Here is a 12,970-nt window from a genome sequence, read left to right on the forward strand (position 1 = left end):
AAATGTGGCTTTCCTCCATTGCACACTGATACTGGTTTTGATTATCACAGTTTGCTCAGAAGAGCTGGGCTGAACATGTTGATTTATTATTGTAGGGTTGCTCCTGAGCGCTGGCTTGCTCACGTTGATCAGTTATTGTAGGGTTGCTCATGAAGGGTGGGCTGGTGGAACTGATTTTCTTTTTGGAAAGAAGATTTGTATCTTTTCTGAACAAATTTCCCACATTTAAAAAGAACTTTGTGGATTTCCAAATGGCTTTAGGAAATCACACAAGATAGGTGACAGTGCCCTGAACTTGATGGTGTCCTCCCTTGAGGTCTGCTAGCTGCAGTGACAGTGCAGAAGGTGATGGGGACTGCAGTGCTTCCTAGGTGGCTGGATGCTGTCAGCTCCAGGATTCACGCATCATTTTGCAAAAACAAACCAATGAGCCGTGATGCACGTAGTACTCAGCTGATTGCTACGCTTGCTGCCATCCACTAATACAATATTTAGGCTCAAACTTTCAGAAGTTGCTACTGTTTCTGATTGCACCAATATTTGGGTGCCCTTCTTAACAGACTAGGGTCTTGATTTTTCAGAAGTACTGAGCACCCACTTCTCCAATTAGGAGGTCTGAATGCTCGGCTCCAATGACACAAAACAGCCCTAAAGCTGGCTTGGAAAGCTACTGGAGGATTTCCCTGATGTCAGGGGATCCCTGGGTGCTGTTAAGCCACTATCGCAGCTCCTGGGCCCAACCACCTGCGCCTGACCGCTCGAGCAGGAAGAATAGCATCTGATATTAATTAGAACAGCCCTGGCCCTGAGGGACCTTTCTGGCAGCTGGAGACTACTAGGCTTTCTTCGTACTCCTCCAATGCTCCCTTCCGCTGCCAGTCATACTGGTTTATTGTATGACAGGGGTCAGTCCAGAGGCCGCTGAGCCCCAGCATCGGAGGGGGGCAAATGCCTTTGTACACCCCCCTTTCAGCTCTGCGGAGTGCTGCTCAGCTGCAGCTGAGGCTTTGGCCTAGGGAGAGCAGAAGTAGGTCCTCAGCTAACATTATCTTTCTTAGGCTTTTTCTACATTTACAGCAGAGTGCAGCGTATATACGCTGTATGCCCCCCAGCATGAGTATAAGTAGCAGTGTAAGTGGGGAGGCACTGCTCAGGCGAACACACCAGAATCTTAGGGTATGTGCCCTACGCAGCTCTCTACGTGCCCCTGCCCACACTGCTATTTTTAGCAGGGCAGTGTCTCACTGTCAGAGCCTTTTACTGCTGCGTGTAGCTACACACTGCAGTGTGGACACAGCCTGCTTCTCACTGTGGCATGTAGCTTCAGGTACCCTCCACGCCTCCACCAGTGTAGGCCAGGCCTTAGACTCTTTGTTCATTGCTGTGCTGTGAATTTTCTCTCCTGGGAATTACACTGGGCCTGTCCCCTGTGAGCACCTGGAGGTAGCCAAGCAGGCAAGCTTTGAATGGCCAACCAGTGATATAAACAGAATCTACTTGTTGAGAAATAGACAGGTGCCACAGCATAACCTATTAAATACAAGAAGTTATCTAAAGCAATGAAAACAGTGACATACATAACTTTTGAAATCCAGTTCACAGCAGAGACTACCACAGACTTTGGGTCGAATGCTTCTTCGTAAAGTTACATCTGTTGTTAGGGAGAGCCAGGGATTATATTTTTATGGGTCTGTAATTCCGATTTTGTGTACATTAGGATCCCAAGGTGGATGGGATTTCAGTTTTTTATGGGTCTTTCATGTGAGTCTGGCACTTGCAGGACTATTAGAAGGTCCTGAAATTCGTAGGCATCCTCCTTGCATAGAGCTACACGCTATGGTCTTTAAGTGTCCCCACTCTTCTTACAGAGACCATGCAATAGTATGCAGGAGTGCCGATAAGAGAGTGAACTTTATTTCCTCTCCCCAGTCACCTGACCCGGGTGAGAGATACAAAGGTTAATACACTTGTGACATAACATGGATCAGTATCCACTGACTCCTGTGGGGGGGCTGTCCCCCACCCTACTGCCAGTGAGTGACCGTCATGAACCCTTGAAAATATTCCAACTTGGCCAGGCCATTCATTAGTGATTAAGAAGCCTTTGGGGACCAGAGTGGAGTGCTGGTAGGAGCCAACCCCTCACTCAGCAGCACTTTGCTTTAAGTAGCACAGAGTTTCTCCTGATAACCCCCGCACATGTGGCCAAAGGATTTAAAACCTTCCTGCTAATACTATGCCTGCAATTCGTCTCCAGAGTAGCCTGGCTGGCTGTGAATGAAATGCCAGTCTCAGCCAAGGAGTCAGTCTGTCCCAACAATTCTTCATAAGCTGCTGGATTGCGTGGACAGGCACACATGCATTATTTAATATGATAGTAGCAATCAGGAGATTAGAATCAACCCCCCATTCTATTAGGCTCTGTACAGATACAAAACCTTGGTCTAAGAATGTATGTGGGCCATGCATGTGTATGACGGATTACATGTGAGCGTGCATAGACCAGGGATGAGCACATGGGTGCAAGTATTCAGAGGTGAAGACATAAATAATTACATATATTTGTGGTTATATTCATGCCTGTCAGTACATGTTGGTGCACATGTCAATGTGGGTGCATGCCTGCTGGTGCATTTATGAACGTAGGGTGCAGGTGTGAGAGTTCATATATGTACTTGAGTGCCTGCAGACATGTGCATGGGATGTGAGTGTGTGCCTACAGTACATATGCCAGACAGTAGAGTTATCTGTATAGTAGCAAGCATCCCTCATCCTATTGTAAACATAGAGCCTCTGTCTTCATGGCTCCCAGGTTAGTGTTGCCATCTGCCAGGCTTAGTTGCAGTTTTCATTCTCTGCCTTACATTTCGTGGCCCCTGCATGAGGGTAATGGGAAAGTGCAAGCTTTATATTCTTCTACTGCCATTCTCCATCGTTAAAGTCAGTAAAATCACTATATTAATGATGATGCCTTCATGTTCTCCCTTTACTCTGGGGGCAATCACCTAGCGAAATGGACTGGGGCTGCCTTACTGCTCCCTTGCAATGAATCGTGCCTTCTGGGCAGCATGAATGGAGGAGTATTACTGTTAAAACCCACAAGGACTCAACTCCTTTGACCTAGCTGGTAATTGGATTCATGTAATCTTCTTTGGTCGTCATTCTTTTTTATTGTATTCATATTCTCTCTGGGAGAGATTTGAGAGATTGGCAGAGATCAGCTGCTGCCACCAGCTACAGGATGTATTGGACAAGACACTAGAAGTGATTGGGAAGGTGTGGGCCCTGGAATGGGAAAGAGGCAGACATTAAGAGGCAATTACACAATGTAGGTTTGGGGTCTTGTTTGTATCTTTAAAAAGTGTATTCTTAAAAACATGAACATATATTATAAAATTTATTCTCACTTATTTTGGTGAACTTCCTTAAAAATTTAAACTTAGTGATGATTGATTTAAAAAGAAATCTTTGAATAAGGAACCAACTTCAGCCTTGTTAAAATTCACCTGAGCCTACATACATACATACATCCCAGCTGGGGGAACTCTCAGCCTCCAGTCCCCCATAAATTTGAAGAAATGTCCCATGAAAAACTTAAATAAATAAATATTGGCAACTCAGAGGTAGGTAAGTTACCCTGAAAAGCATCCAAGGTAAGCTTGCCAGCCCCTGTGGGGGTGCAGGGTGGATACGTAAGATCCAGGAGAACCTTTGGAAGACCGGGCACAGATCAGCTGATTTGGCCTTGCTCTCCTGCTGTGGTGGACCTTCTAGGTAGGAGAACTTTGACAAGTAAGCAGACCATCTTCTCCATTTTTGATCACACATGCACATGACACACATTAGCATGTTCCACAAAGTGCTTATGTGTGGCAAATCTGCCCTGCTCTGTGGGTCCCACATCACCACACTTTCTGATCACTTCTCTACTGCTAGCCTGGATGCAGCTTGGGCAATGGATAGTGTCCAGCATCAGAACAGAATGTCAGCATCATAGTTGTGCTCGCTCTCAGATATGCACACATGCAGAGTGGGCTTCAAAAGGGAAAGTGACTATGACTGCATGATCTCTGCATATAGCTTGCTCTGTGTAAAGGACCACATCTCAGGTTGTTAGACTGCATCGGGGTATTGGCTTGTGTGGTGCAAATATTGGTTGGGAGGGGGCAAGATAACCTTTTCTTTTTCCCAGTGTATTTCTTACGATGGGAGGAAAAGGGAAGAATTAGCTCGCTCCTACTTTTAACTTCCGGAAGCATTTCTCTAGTCGTATGTGAGGCAGAAAGATGCTATCTTCCCCCTGGGAATTCCCCCTGAGGAATTCCACCATCATTTCAACAATTTCCATCCCACCATCAACCTCAGCCTGGTCCAGTCCACACAAGAGATCCACTTCCTGGACACTACAGTGCTAATAAACGATGGTCACATAAACATCACCCTATACCGGAAACCTACTGACCGCTATTCCTACATACATGCCTCCAGCTTTCATGCTGACCACACCACACGATCCATCGTCTACAGCCAAGCTCTGCGATACAACCGCATTTGCTCCAACCCCTCAGACAGATACAAACACCTACAAGATCTCTATCAAGCATTCTTACAACTACAATACCCACCTGCGGAAGTGAAGAAACAGATTGATAGAGCCAGAAGAGTTCCCAGAAGTCACCTACTACAGGACAGGCCTAACAAAGAAAATAACAGAACGCCACTAGCCGTCACCTTCAGCCCCCAACTAAAACCCCTCCAACGCATTATTAAGGATCTACAACCTATCCTGAAGGATGACCCAACACTCTCACAAATCTTGGGAGACAGGCCAGTCCTTGCCTACAGACAGCCCCCCAACCTGAAGCAAATACTCACCAGCAACCACATACCACACAACAGTACCACTAACCCAGGAACCTATCCTTGCAACAAAGCCTGTTGCCAACTGTGCCCACATATCTATTCAGGGGACACCATCACAGGGCCTAATAACATCAGCCACACTATCAGAGGCTCGTTCACCTGCACATCCACCAATGTGACATATGCCATAATGTGCCAGCAATGCCCCTCTGCCATGTACATTGGTCAAACTGGACAGTCTCTACGTAAAAGAATAAATGGACACGAATCAGATGTCAAGAATTATAACATTCATAAACCAGTCGGAGAACACTTCAATCTCTCTGGTCACGCGATTACAGACATGAAAGTTGCTATATTACAACAAAAAAACTTCAAATCCAGACTCCAGCGAGAAACTGTTGAATTGGAATTCATTTGCAAATTGGATACAGTTAACTTAGGCTTGAATAGAGACTGGGAGTGGCTAAGTCATTATGCAAGGTAACCTATTTCCCCTTGTTTTTTCCTCCCCCGCCCTCTTCCCCCCCCCAGACATTCTTGTTAAACCCTGGATTTGTGCTGGAAATGGCCCACCTTGATTATCATACACATTGTAAGGAGAGTGATCACTTTAGATAAGCTATTACTAGCAGGAGAGTGGGGTGGGAGGAGGTATTTTTTCATGCTTTGTGTGTATATAAAAAGATCTTCTACACTTTCCACAGTATGCATCCGATGAAGTGAGCTGTAGCTCACGAAAGCTTATGCTCAAATAAATTGGTTAGTCTCTAAGGTGCCACAAGTACTCCTTTTCTTTTTGCGAATACGGACTAACACGGCTGTTACTCTGAAATTGGCAAACTGACATTTGAAGCCTCCATCTCAGTGCCATCTTGCAGTCCTGAGCCAGAAAATCTAGCTCTGATCCTAAAACCAGGTTTCTGTACGGTAACACAGCCCTTTAAACGTAGACTGTCAGGCATTTTGCTTTGAAAGTGCCCTTGTCAACTGCAGATAGAGGTTCTTGGCTTCTGTCCTGTCAACAAATTCTATGATTAACCACAGAGGCCTTGCCAGGCAAGAAAGGGAGTTCGGTACGGTCTGTTCCCAGGTACACAGTGGGGGAGGATGATGTGTAATTTCAATACTTAGACCTTTTCTCTCTCTAATTCTATCAGCAGATTGGGAAGGTAGCTCCTAAAAGGAAAATGGTAGCAAATGCTGCGCTAGGTTAGCCCTGTTCAGACAAAACATAGAAATGTAGGCCTGGAAGGGTCCTCCATGGGTCATCTAGTCCAGTCCCCTGCAATGAGGCAAGACTAAGTATTATCGAGACCATCAATGACAGGTGTTTGTCAAACTTGTTCTTAAAAACCTCCAATAATGGAGATTGCACAACCTCCCTAGGTAACTTGTCCTACTGCTTAACTACCCAGACAGTTAGGAAGATTTTCCCAATGTCTAACCTGAATCTCCCTTGAGGCAATTTAAGCCCATTACTTCTTGTCCTGTCATTAGTGGTTAAGGAGAACAATTCATCACCCTCTTTATAACAACCTTTTTCATACTTGAAGACAATTATGTCCCCCTCAGTCTTCTCTTTTCCAGACTACCCAATTTTTCAATCTTTTCTCATAGATCATGTTTTCTAGACCTTTAATCATTTTTGTTGCTCTTCTCTGAACTTTCTCCAATTTGTCCACATCTTTCCCAAAGTGTGGTGCACAGTACTCCTGCTGTGGTCTTATCAGTGCTGCGTAGAGCGGAAGAATTACTTCTCCTGTCTTGCTTACAACACCCCTGCTAATACATCCCAGAATGATATTAACTGTTTTTGCAACAGTGTTACAGTCTCATATTTAGTTTATGATCCACTGTAATGCCCAGGTCCTTTTCTGCAGTGCTCCTTCCGAGGCAGTCATTTCCCATTTTGTATTTGTGCAATTGATCGTTCCTTCCTAAGGCCAGGTCTACACTATATAAACATCCATCGGTATAACTACATCGCTTAAGGGTGTGGAAACTCCCTCCCCCCGCCCCTGAACAACGCAGTTATACCAACCTAACCCCTGGTGTAGACCGTGCTATGCTGATGGTAGAGGTTCTCCTGTCAACATAGCTACTGCCTCTCATAGAGGTGGATTAACTACGTTGACACAAGAAGCTCCCGTCGGCACAGTAGCATCTTCACTAAAGTGCTACAGTTGGAGCTGCGCCAAGGTAGCGTTTTAAGTGCAGACCTGCCCTAAGTGGAGTACTTTGCATTTGGCCGTATTGAATTTCATCCTATTTATTTTAGACCATTTCTCCAGTTGATCAAGATCATTTTGAATTCTAATCCTGTCTTCCAAAGCCCTTGCAAACCTTCTCAACTTGGTGTCATCTGCAAAATGTATAGGTGTACCTAATATACCGTAATGCAGTCATTTATGAAGCTATTGAATAGAACCAGACCCAGGACAGTGAATCATTGATAACTACTATCTGAATATGGTTTTTCAACCAGCTGTGCACCCACCTTATTGTAGGTTTGTCTAGGCCAGGGGTTCTCAAACTGGGGGTTGGGACACCTCAGGGGGTTGCGAGGTTATTACATGGGGGGTTGCAAGCTGTCAACCTCCACCCCAAATTCCACTTTGCCTCCAGCATTTATAATGGTGTTAAATATATTAAAAAGTGTTTTTAATTTATAAGGGGGGTTGCACTCAGAGGCTTGCTATGTGAAAGGGGTCACCAGTAAAAAAAAGTTTGAGAGCCACTGGTCTAGGTTATATTTCCCTGGTTTTCTTATGAGGTCAGGTGAGACAGTATCAAAAACCTTACTAAAGTTGATATATATCACAGCTACTGGTTCCTCCCCACCCCGGGACCACATGGCTTGTAAGGCTTATTATCCTGTCAAAGGAGGTTAGGTTGATTTGACAAGAACAAATCCATGTTGACTATTACTTATTACTTTATTATCTTCTAGCCGTTTACAAATTGATTGTTAGATTATTTGCCCCATTATCTTTCTGGGTAGCAAAATTAAGCTGTCTGGTCTATAATTCCCTCGGCTGTCCTTATTCCCCTTTTTATAGATAGAGTACCTATCTGCCCTTTTCCAGTCCTCTGAGATCTCTCCCATCCTCCATGAGTTCTCAAAGATAATCACTAATGGCTCGGAGAGCTCTTCAGCCAGTTCCTTAAGTATTCTAGGATGTATTTTGTCAGGCCCTGCCAACTTGACATCGAACTCGTCCAGCTTGGTCTATGCTGAAGTGCTACAGTGGCCTAGTTGCAGGGGTGCAGCTGAGCTGCTGTAACATTTTAAGGGTAGACGTATCCTAAGTAATTCTTAACTTTTTCTTTCTCTATTTTAGCCCGAGATCCTACACCATTTACACTGATGTTTCTTGTGTTAGTTGTCCGATGACTGCTAACCTTTTTGGTGAAAACTGAAGCAAAAGAACCTAAAGAAGAGCTCTGTGTAGCTTGAAAGCTTTTCTCTCGCCAAAAGAAGTTGGTTCAATAAAAGATATTACTTCACCTGCCTTGTCTCTCTTATATCCTGGGACCAACAGGGCTTTAACACTGCATGAAACAAAAAAAGGCACTTAACACTTCGGCCATTGCTGCATTTTCATGCTAAGTTTGAAGGTACCTTTTTCACTTTAAACATCTGAAATGTAAAGTGAATCTAGTGCTGGAGAAAGGTGCCAGTTTCACAGCCTTGAATAATTGAAGTCCTCCGTTTTTCCACTCAACTTTCTAGAAAACATCTCATACTGAGAACTAACTTTAATAGCAGTGGTGGCATCTGGTCAATTAGGAAACAAAAAAATTATAATTAATTCTTATTATAACAATCCATAGCCCACTAACAACCCCCATCCCAACTTCTTATGCTAAACAGACTGTTCCACCTTGTATTTAGCTGTGACACTCTGTGTATATCTACACTGCAATTAAAAACCCAGGACTGGCCTGTGCTAGCTGACTCTGGATCACACGAAGTGGGTATTTAATTGCTGTGTACATGCATGGGCTGGAGCCCGGGCTCTAGGACCCTGTGAGGTGGCAGGGTGCCGGAGCTCAGGATGCAGCCCAAGCCGGAATGTCTACACTCCAGTTAAACAGCCCCTTAGCCCAAGCACTGTGAGCACGAGTCAGCTGGCATGGACCCGCCATGGGTTTTTAATTGCCCTGTAGATGTACATTTCCCAGACCTCAGGAAGAGCTCTGTGTAACCTTGAAAGCTTGTCTCTCTCACCAACTGAAGTTGGTCCAATAAAATATATTAACTCACCCACCTTGTCTCTAGAACTAATTTATATCAATCTTTGCAGGCAGCTTTCCTAACAAAAAAGTGTCCATATGTGACATCCTGGGAACAGGATGTGGCTAGACAAATTACTCCAGAGGAATGGGGTTTCATCTGGAAGAGGACCAGCAACATCAGTAGGTAGCACAATAAAAGAAAATGTCTTTAAGATACTGTCAATGGCACCTTGCACTAGTCAGGTTAAAATAGAGAGAGGGATTGAATGGGGATAAATGGTGAAGAAATTGTGGTGAAAAAGAAGATTTTAATGCTTATATGGTGGATATGTCCAGTCTTTAAAGAGTATTGGGTTGCAGTCTGTAACAAAATACCACAAATTGTTAGATGTTTATTACCAAATGATCCGCTGGCAATGCACCTTGGGCTTCTTATTGGAAATGGTCAGACACAAAGAGGAAAAAGAATTAATCTCTCATCTTCTAGCAAATGCTCAGCTATTGGTAGCCTTTCACAGGAAAAATAGCTCAACTATAGAGGAATGGCTTAAATAAAAAGGGGGTGGGGTTGTGGTTATGGAAAAATGAACACACCAATTACATACCCAGCAAAATGGACAGAGGACAAATAGATACGTAGATATTTGGTTACCTTTTATTCAATACTCAAAGTGCGTTCACTTTCAAAAACAAAACTACACCTGTCCAGTTTTTTAAATGTTAATATTTGATATTCAACAGACCTAGTATGTCTATGTGTAATCAGAGAGTTCACTCCATTTCATAGAATCACTAGAAACAACTTTGGGGTTTTAATGATGCTAACTCTGTAATTTGGCAACACCCTGTTAAATAGGAAGCTCTGATGATGACTGTAGTCCTGTATAATATCTCTTTAAACAAAAGCTCACTGCCATATAAATATCAGAAACAATCATTACAACAAAGATTTCTAAACATGTGAGAACTTCCTAAATAAATAAAGGGTTGGGTTTTTTTTGTTTTTTTTTTTCAGTGCAGCATGAGCAGTAGCAGAACAAGCTTTGCCTATGCTGCCCACTGCCAGGGGGACCTGAAAGGATGACCGCCAGGGGTTGGAGAGGAGTGCAGTCTGTGCCCCATTTACTTTCAGCTGTAAACAATCAGCAATGTGCCATCTGTGGGGCTGGCTTTGGGGAAGTGGACACCTGTCTTGCTGGGAATTGCACTGATATACCCCAACTCATTACCCACCAGTCACAGAACAGCTATCAACTCTTAAAAGCTTTTTGATCACTACTGCTGTCATTTCATTAGGAATCCTGTCATCACCTTCAAGCTTCTCTTTGCCTTTAAGACTGTTCACAAATCTGCTCCTTTGTTCTCATCTCTTATCACATCTAGCTTCCATTTCATAGATTCTAGGGCCAGAAAGAATCACTGTGATCATTTAGTCTGCTTCTTGCACAAATGGCTCCATGCTTTCTTTCAGGATGCCCCTTGTGCATAAAATGCTGTCTTTGAATGAATCTATAAGGCCACTAATCTCTCCTCCTTCCTGTCCCTCCTCCAGAGCCACTTCTGCTGTGATATTTACAAGAAATCAGCAGGGCTAGGGGTGTAGTGCTTGGGGATTAGCTGGTTTTTATAAACACTTAGATGATTTAGAACCACTGTGTTGTGCAATTGCTAATCTGTGTAATTATGTGATTTTATTGTTTCTTACATCTCCCCCTCACATTTCCCTTCTGTTTGTTACTCACATGTCGCATCTTGTATAGAATAGAATGTAAGTACTTCAAGGTAAGCGCTGTGTCTTCCTATACATTTGCACAGTGCCTAGCAGGAGGGGGCCTGATTTCATTTGGGGACATTGGGCATTACCAAAATCCAGGAAAAGAGAAATGCAGGCCTTGTTTTGGAATGTTTTAATCAGCAAGGAATCTCAGGGGTCAGCTGTAGAGCTTGTCGAAAATTTTTCAATGGGCTATTGTCCCATGGGAAAATGCTGATTTACTGCTGTTGAAATGTTCCCTGGGAACATGTGAATTGTTTCAGATCTTCCTCAGAACATAGGCAGGTTTCAAAACCAGCATGGATTTTTGCCATCCTTAGTAGCCTCAGTGGTGGACTGCCCTGGAGTTGAGACTCTTGGGCATCCAGGCCCGATGGCTGCACAGCAAGGCGTCTGGGAGCCAGGGCTGAGCCGAGAGCTTCAGAGCTTTGGCTTCTAAGAAGATTTTGATTAGAAATTTTCTAAATGAAATGTTCAGGTTATTTCAAAATGTTTTTTTCAGAATTACCCTTCTGCAGGAAATTTCAAAGTTGCTACTTTTCATTTTGAAACAGTGACTCTCTCCAAAAATGTTGGAATTTCTCACAGAAAGGGGCATTCTGACTTTCAAACAACTCTGGTTAGGAATTGATGGGGTTGTCACTTGAGGCATATGCATAGGGATAATGTCTCCACAGAATTCGCTGGGAGTTATGTACATAGGTGTGGCTGACACTGCTGTCAGTTGATAAGTGCATGGTTACCTGATTCATTCCCAGCACAGCTGATAATTGTGGGCAGTTGAGTTTTCATTCGTGATTGTCACAAGGCTCAAAAAAGACCAGTTATGGTCTGTCTGGTGAACTAGTTGCCAGTGCAAAGTATGGCCTGCAGGAGGCCTGTGTTCAATTTCTGGCCTCAGTCTCCCATTGTGTGGACTAGATGCCTATTTAGAAAAATGAGAGAGAAGAGAAGAGAGAATGTTGACTTGGCCTTGGGTTAGTCACCTGGATGGATAATTATCTAATAAGTATGGAGTGTATATTATCAGTAAAGAATGACTTTCCTCTGAGAGCACCACAACACAGCTCTGGGAATGCTGGCTGTGCACTGGAAGGGGTGAAGTTTTAGTCTGGACAGCAGTTACAAACCAGATGCACCTGCACAGCAAAGCTGGCCACCAGAAGGGGGCACTGCTAGGTGGACACATCTCCCCAAGTGTTTGATCACCAGTGGGCAGGCATAAGGCAACTGGACTTGAACAGAAGCATTTGTGACTTTGAGAGAAGGTGCTTACTGCATCTTTCAATGCTTCTCTTTCTGAGTTTTATTTCGTAAGGCCCCAGAACATTTTGAAAAGACATTTCGGAACTTACTGGAAAGAAAGACCTGAGTATGCAGACATCACTGGGGGTGTGGGAGTTCTCAACCAACAGAATGCAAACACAGCTCCTACAGAGTGGGGGGAAAGTTAGAAAGGCTTGTGGAAATGACTTTAGAAAAACCTCAGCCCTGGACTGTGTCCTCCCTTCTACTAGGTGGTGAGGACTCCCCGACTCTTCTCCTCTCCAGACAGTGGTAGCTCCCTGTGGCTTGTCTTCCCTGGATAGGAGTAGTTCCTCTAATCCTTCTCATAGCTCCTGTCGTCCCTCAGACACTGTCCTGGCCTCCCCACACTCCATCTCCGACTCCTACCTCTAACTAGTGGGTGTATATATATCTATATATATATATATCAGTTTGCTCTTCAAATCATGTGAAAATGGAGGAATGATATGAAAACTTATTGGCCCAGGTGTCTCAGCTGTGCTGAAAAGGAACCAAGTAACAGCACATTGAATAACTGCTGGCAGTTCCCCTGATCACCCTCAGGAACATTAGTGACATGCACTGCATTGAAGCTCTCATGGATGTTACACCTACACATGTCTCAGGCTACAACCCTATTGCCCTCTGATCCTCAGAGTTTCTTGGCTGATTAAATCATTCTTAGGTTGGGGTCTGAATGGCTCAGAGAATTTTCGAATGACTTTGTAGTCCTTCACTTGTAGGTCAACCAGTTTGATATTGACCCAAAGTCTGTAGCACCTGAAGGCTGGTCAGTGGCCTTAT

General features: G+C 44.0%; 2 protein-coding genes across 8 annotated transcripts in view; both read left to right on the top strand.

Annotated features, from left to right (window-relative positions):
• Positions 1–12,970, top strand: part of TMEM229B (transmembrane protein 229B) — a 65,168-nt gene that overhangs the window by 46,090 nt on the left and 6,108 nt on the right. Inside the window, exon 2 of one of the 7 annotated variants that reach the window (XM_084631241.1) lies at positions 9,174–9,285. The exons of 5 other annotated variants lie outside the window; for them this stretch is intronic. In XM_084631241.1, coding sequence (XP_084487367.1) covers positions 9,223–9,285 — 63 coding nt within the window. In that variant the 5' untranslated portion in view covers positions 9,174–9,222. Of the gene's footprint in view, positions 1–9,173; positions 9,290–12,970 lie in introns of those variants that run through there. One more of the 7 variants, XM_084631245.1, reaches the window with a different exon arrangement.
• Positions 1–12,970, top strand: part of RAD51B (RAD51 paralog B) — a 713,517-nt gene that overhangs the window by 45,717 nt on the left and 654,830 nt on the right. The gene's annotated exons all lie outside the window — the stretch shown is intronic.

This window comes from Lepidochelys olivacea (genome assembly GCF_965140295.1).
Source record: "Lepidochelys olivacea isolate rLepOli2 genome assembly, chromosome: 6".
Classification (NCBI taxonomy): Eukaryota; Metazoa; Chordata; order Testudines; family Cheloniidae; genus Lepidochelys; species Lepidochelys olivacea.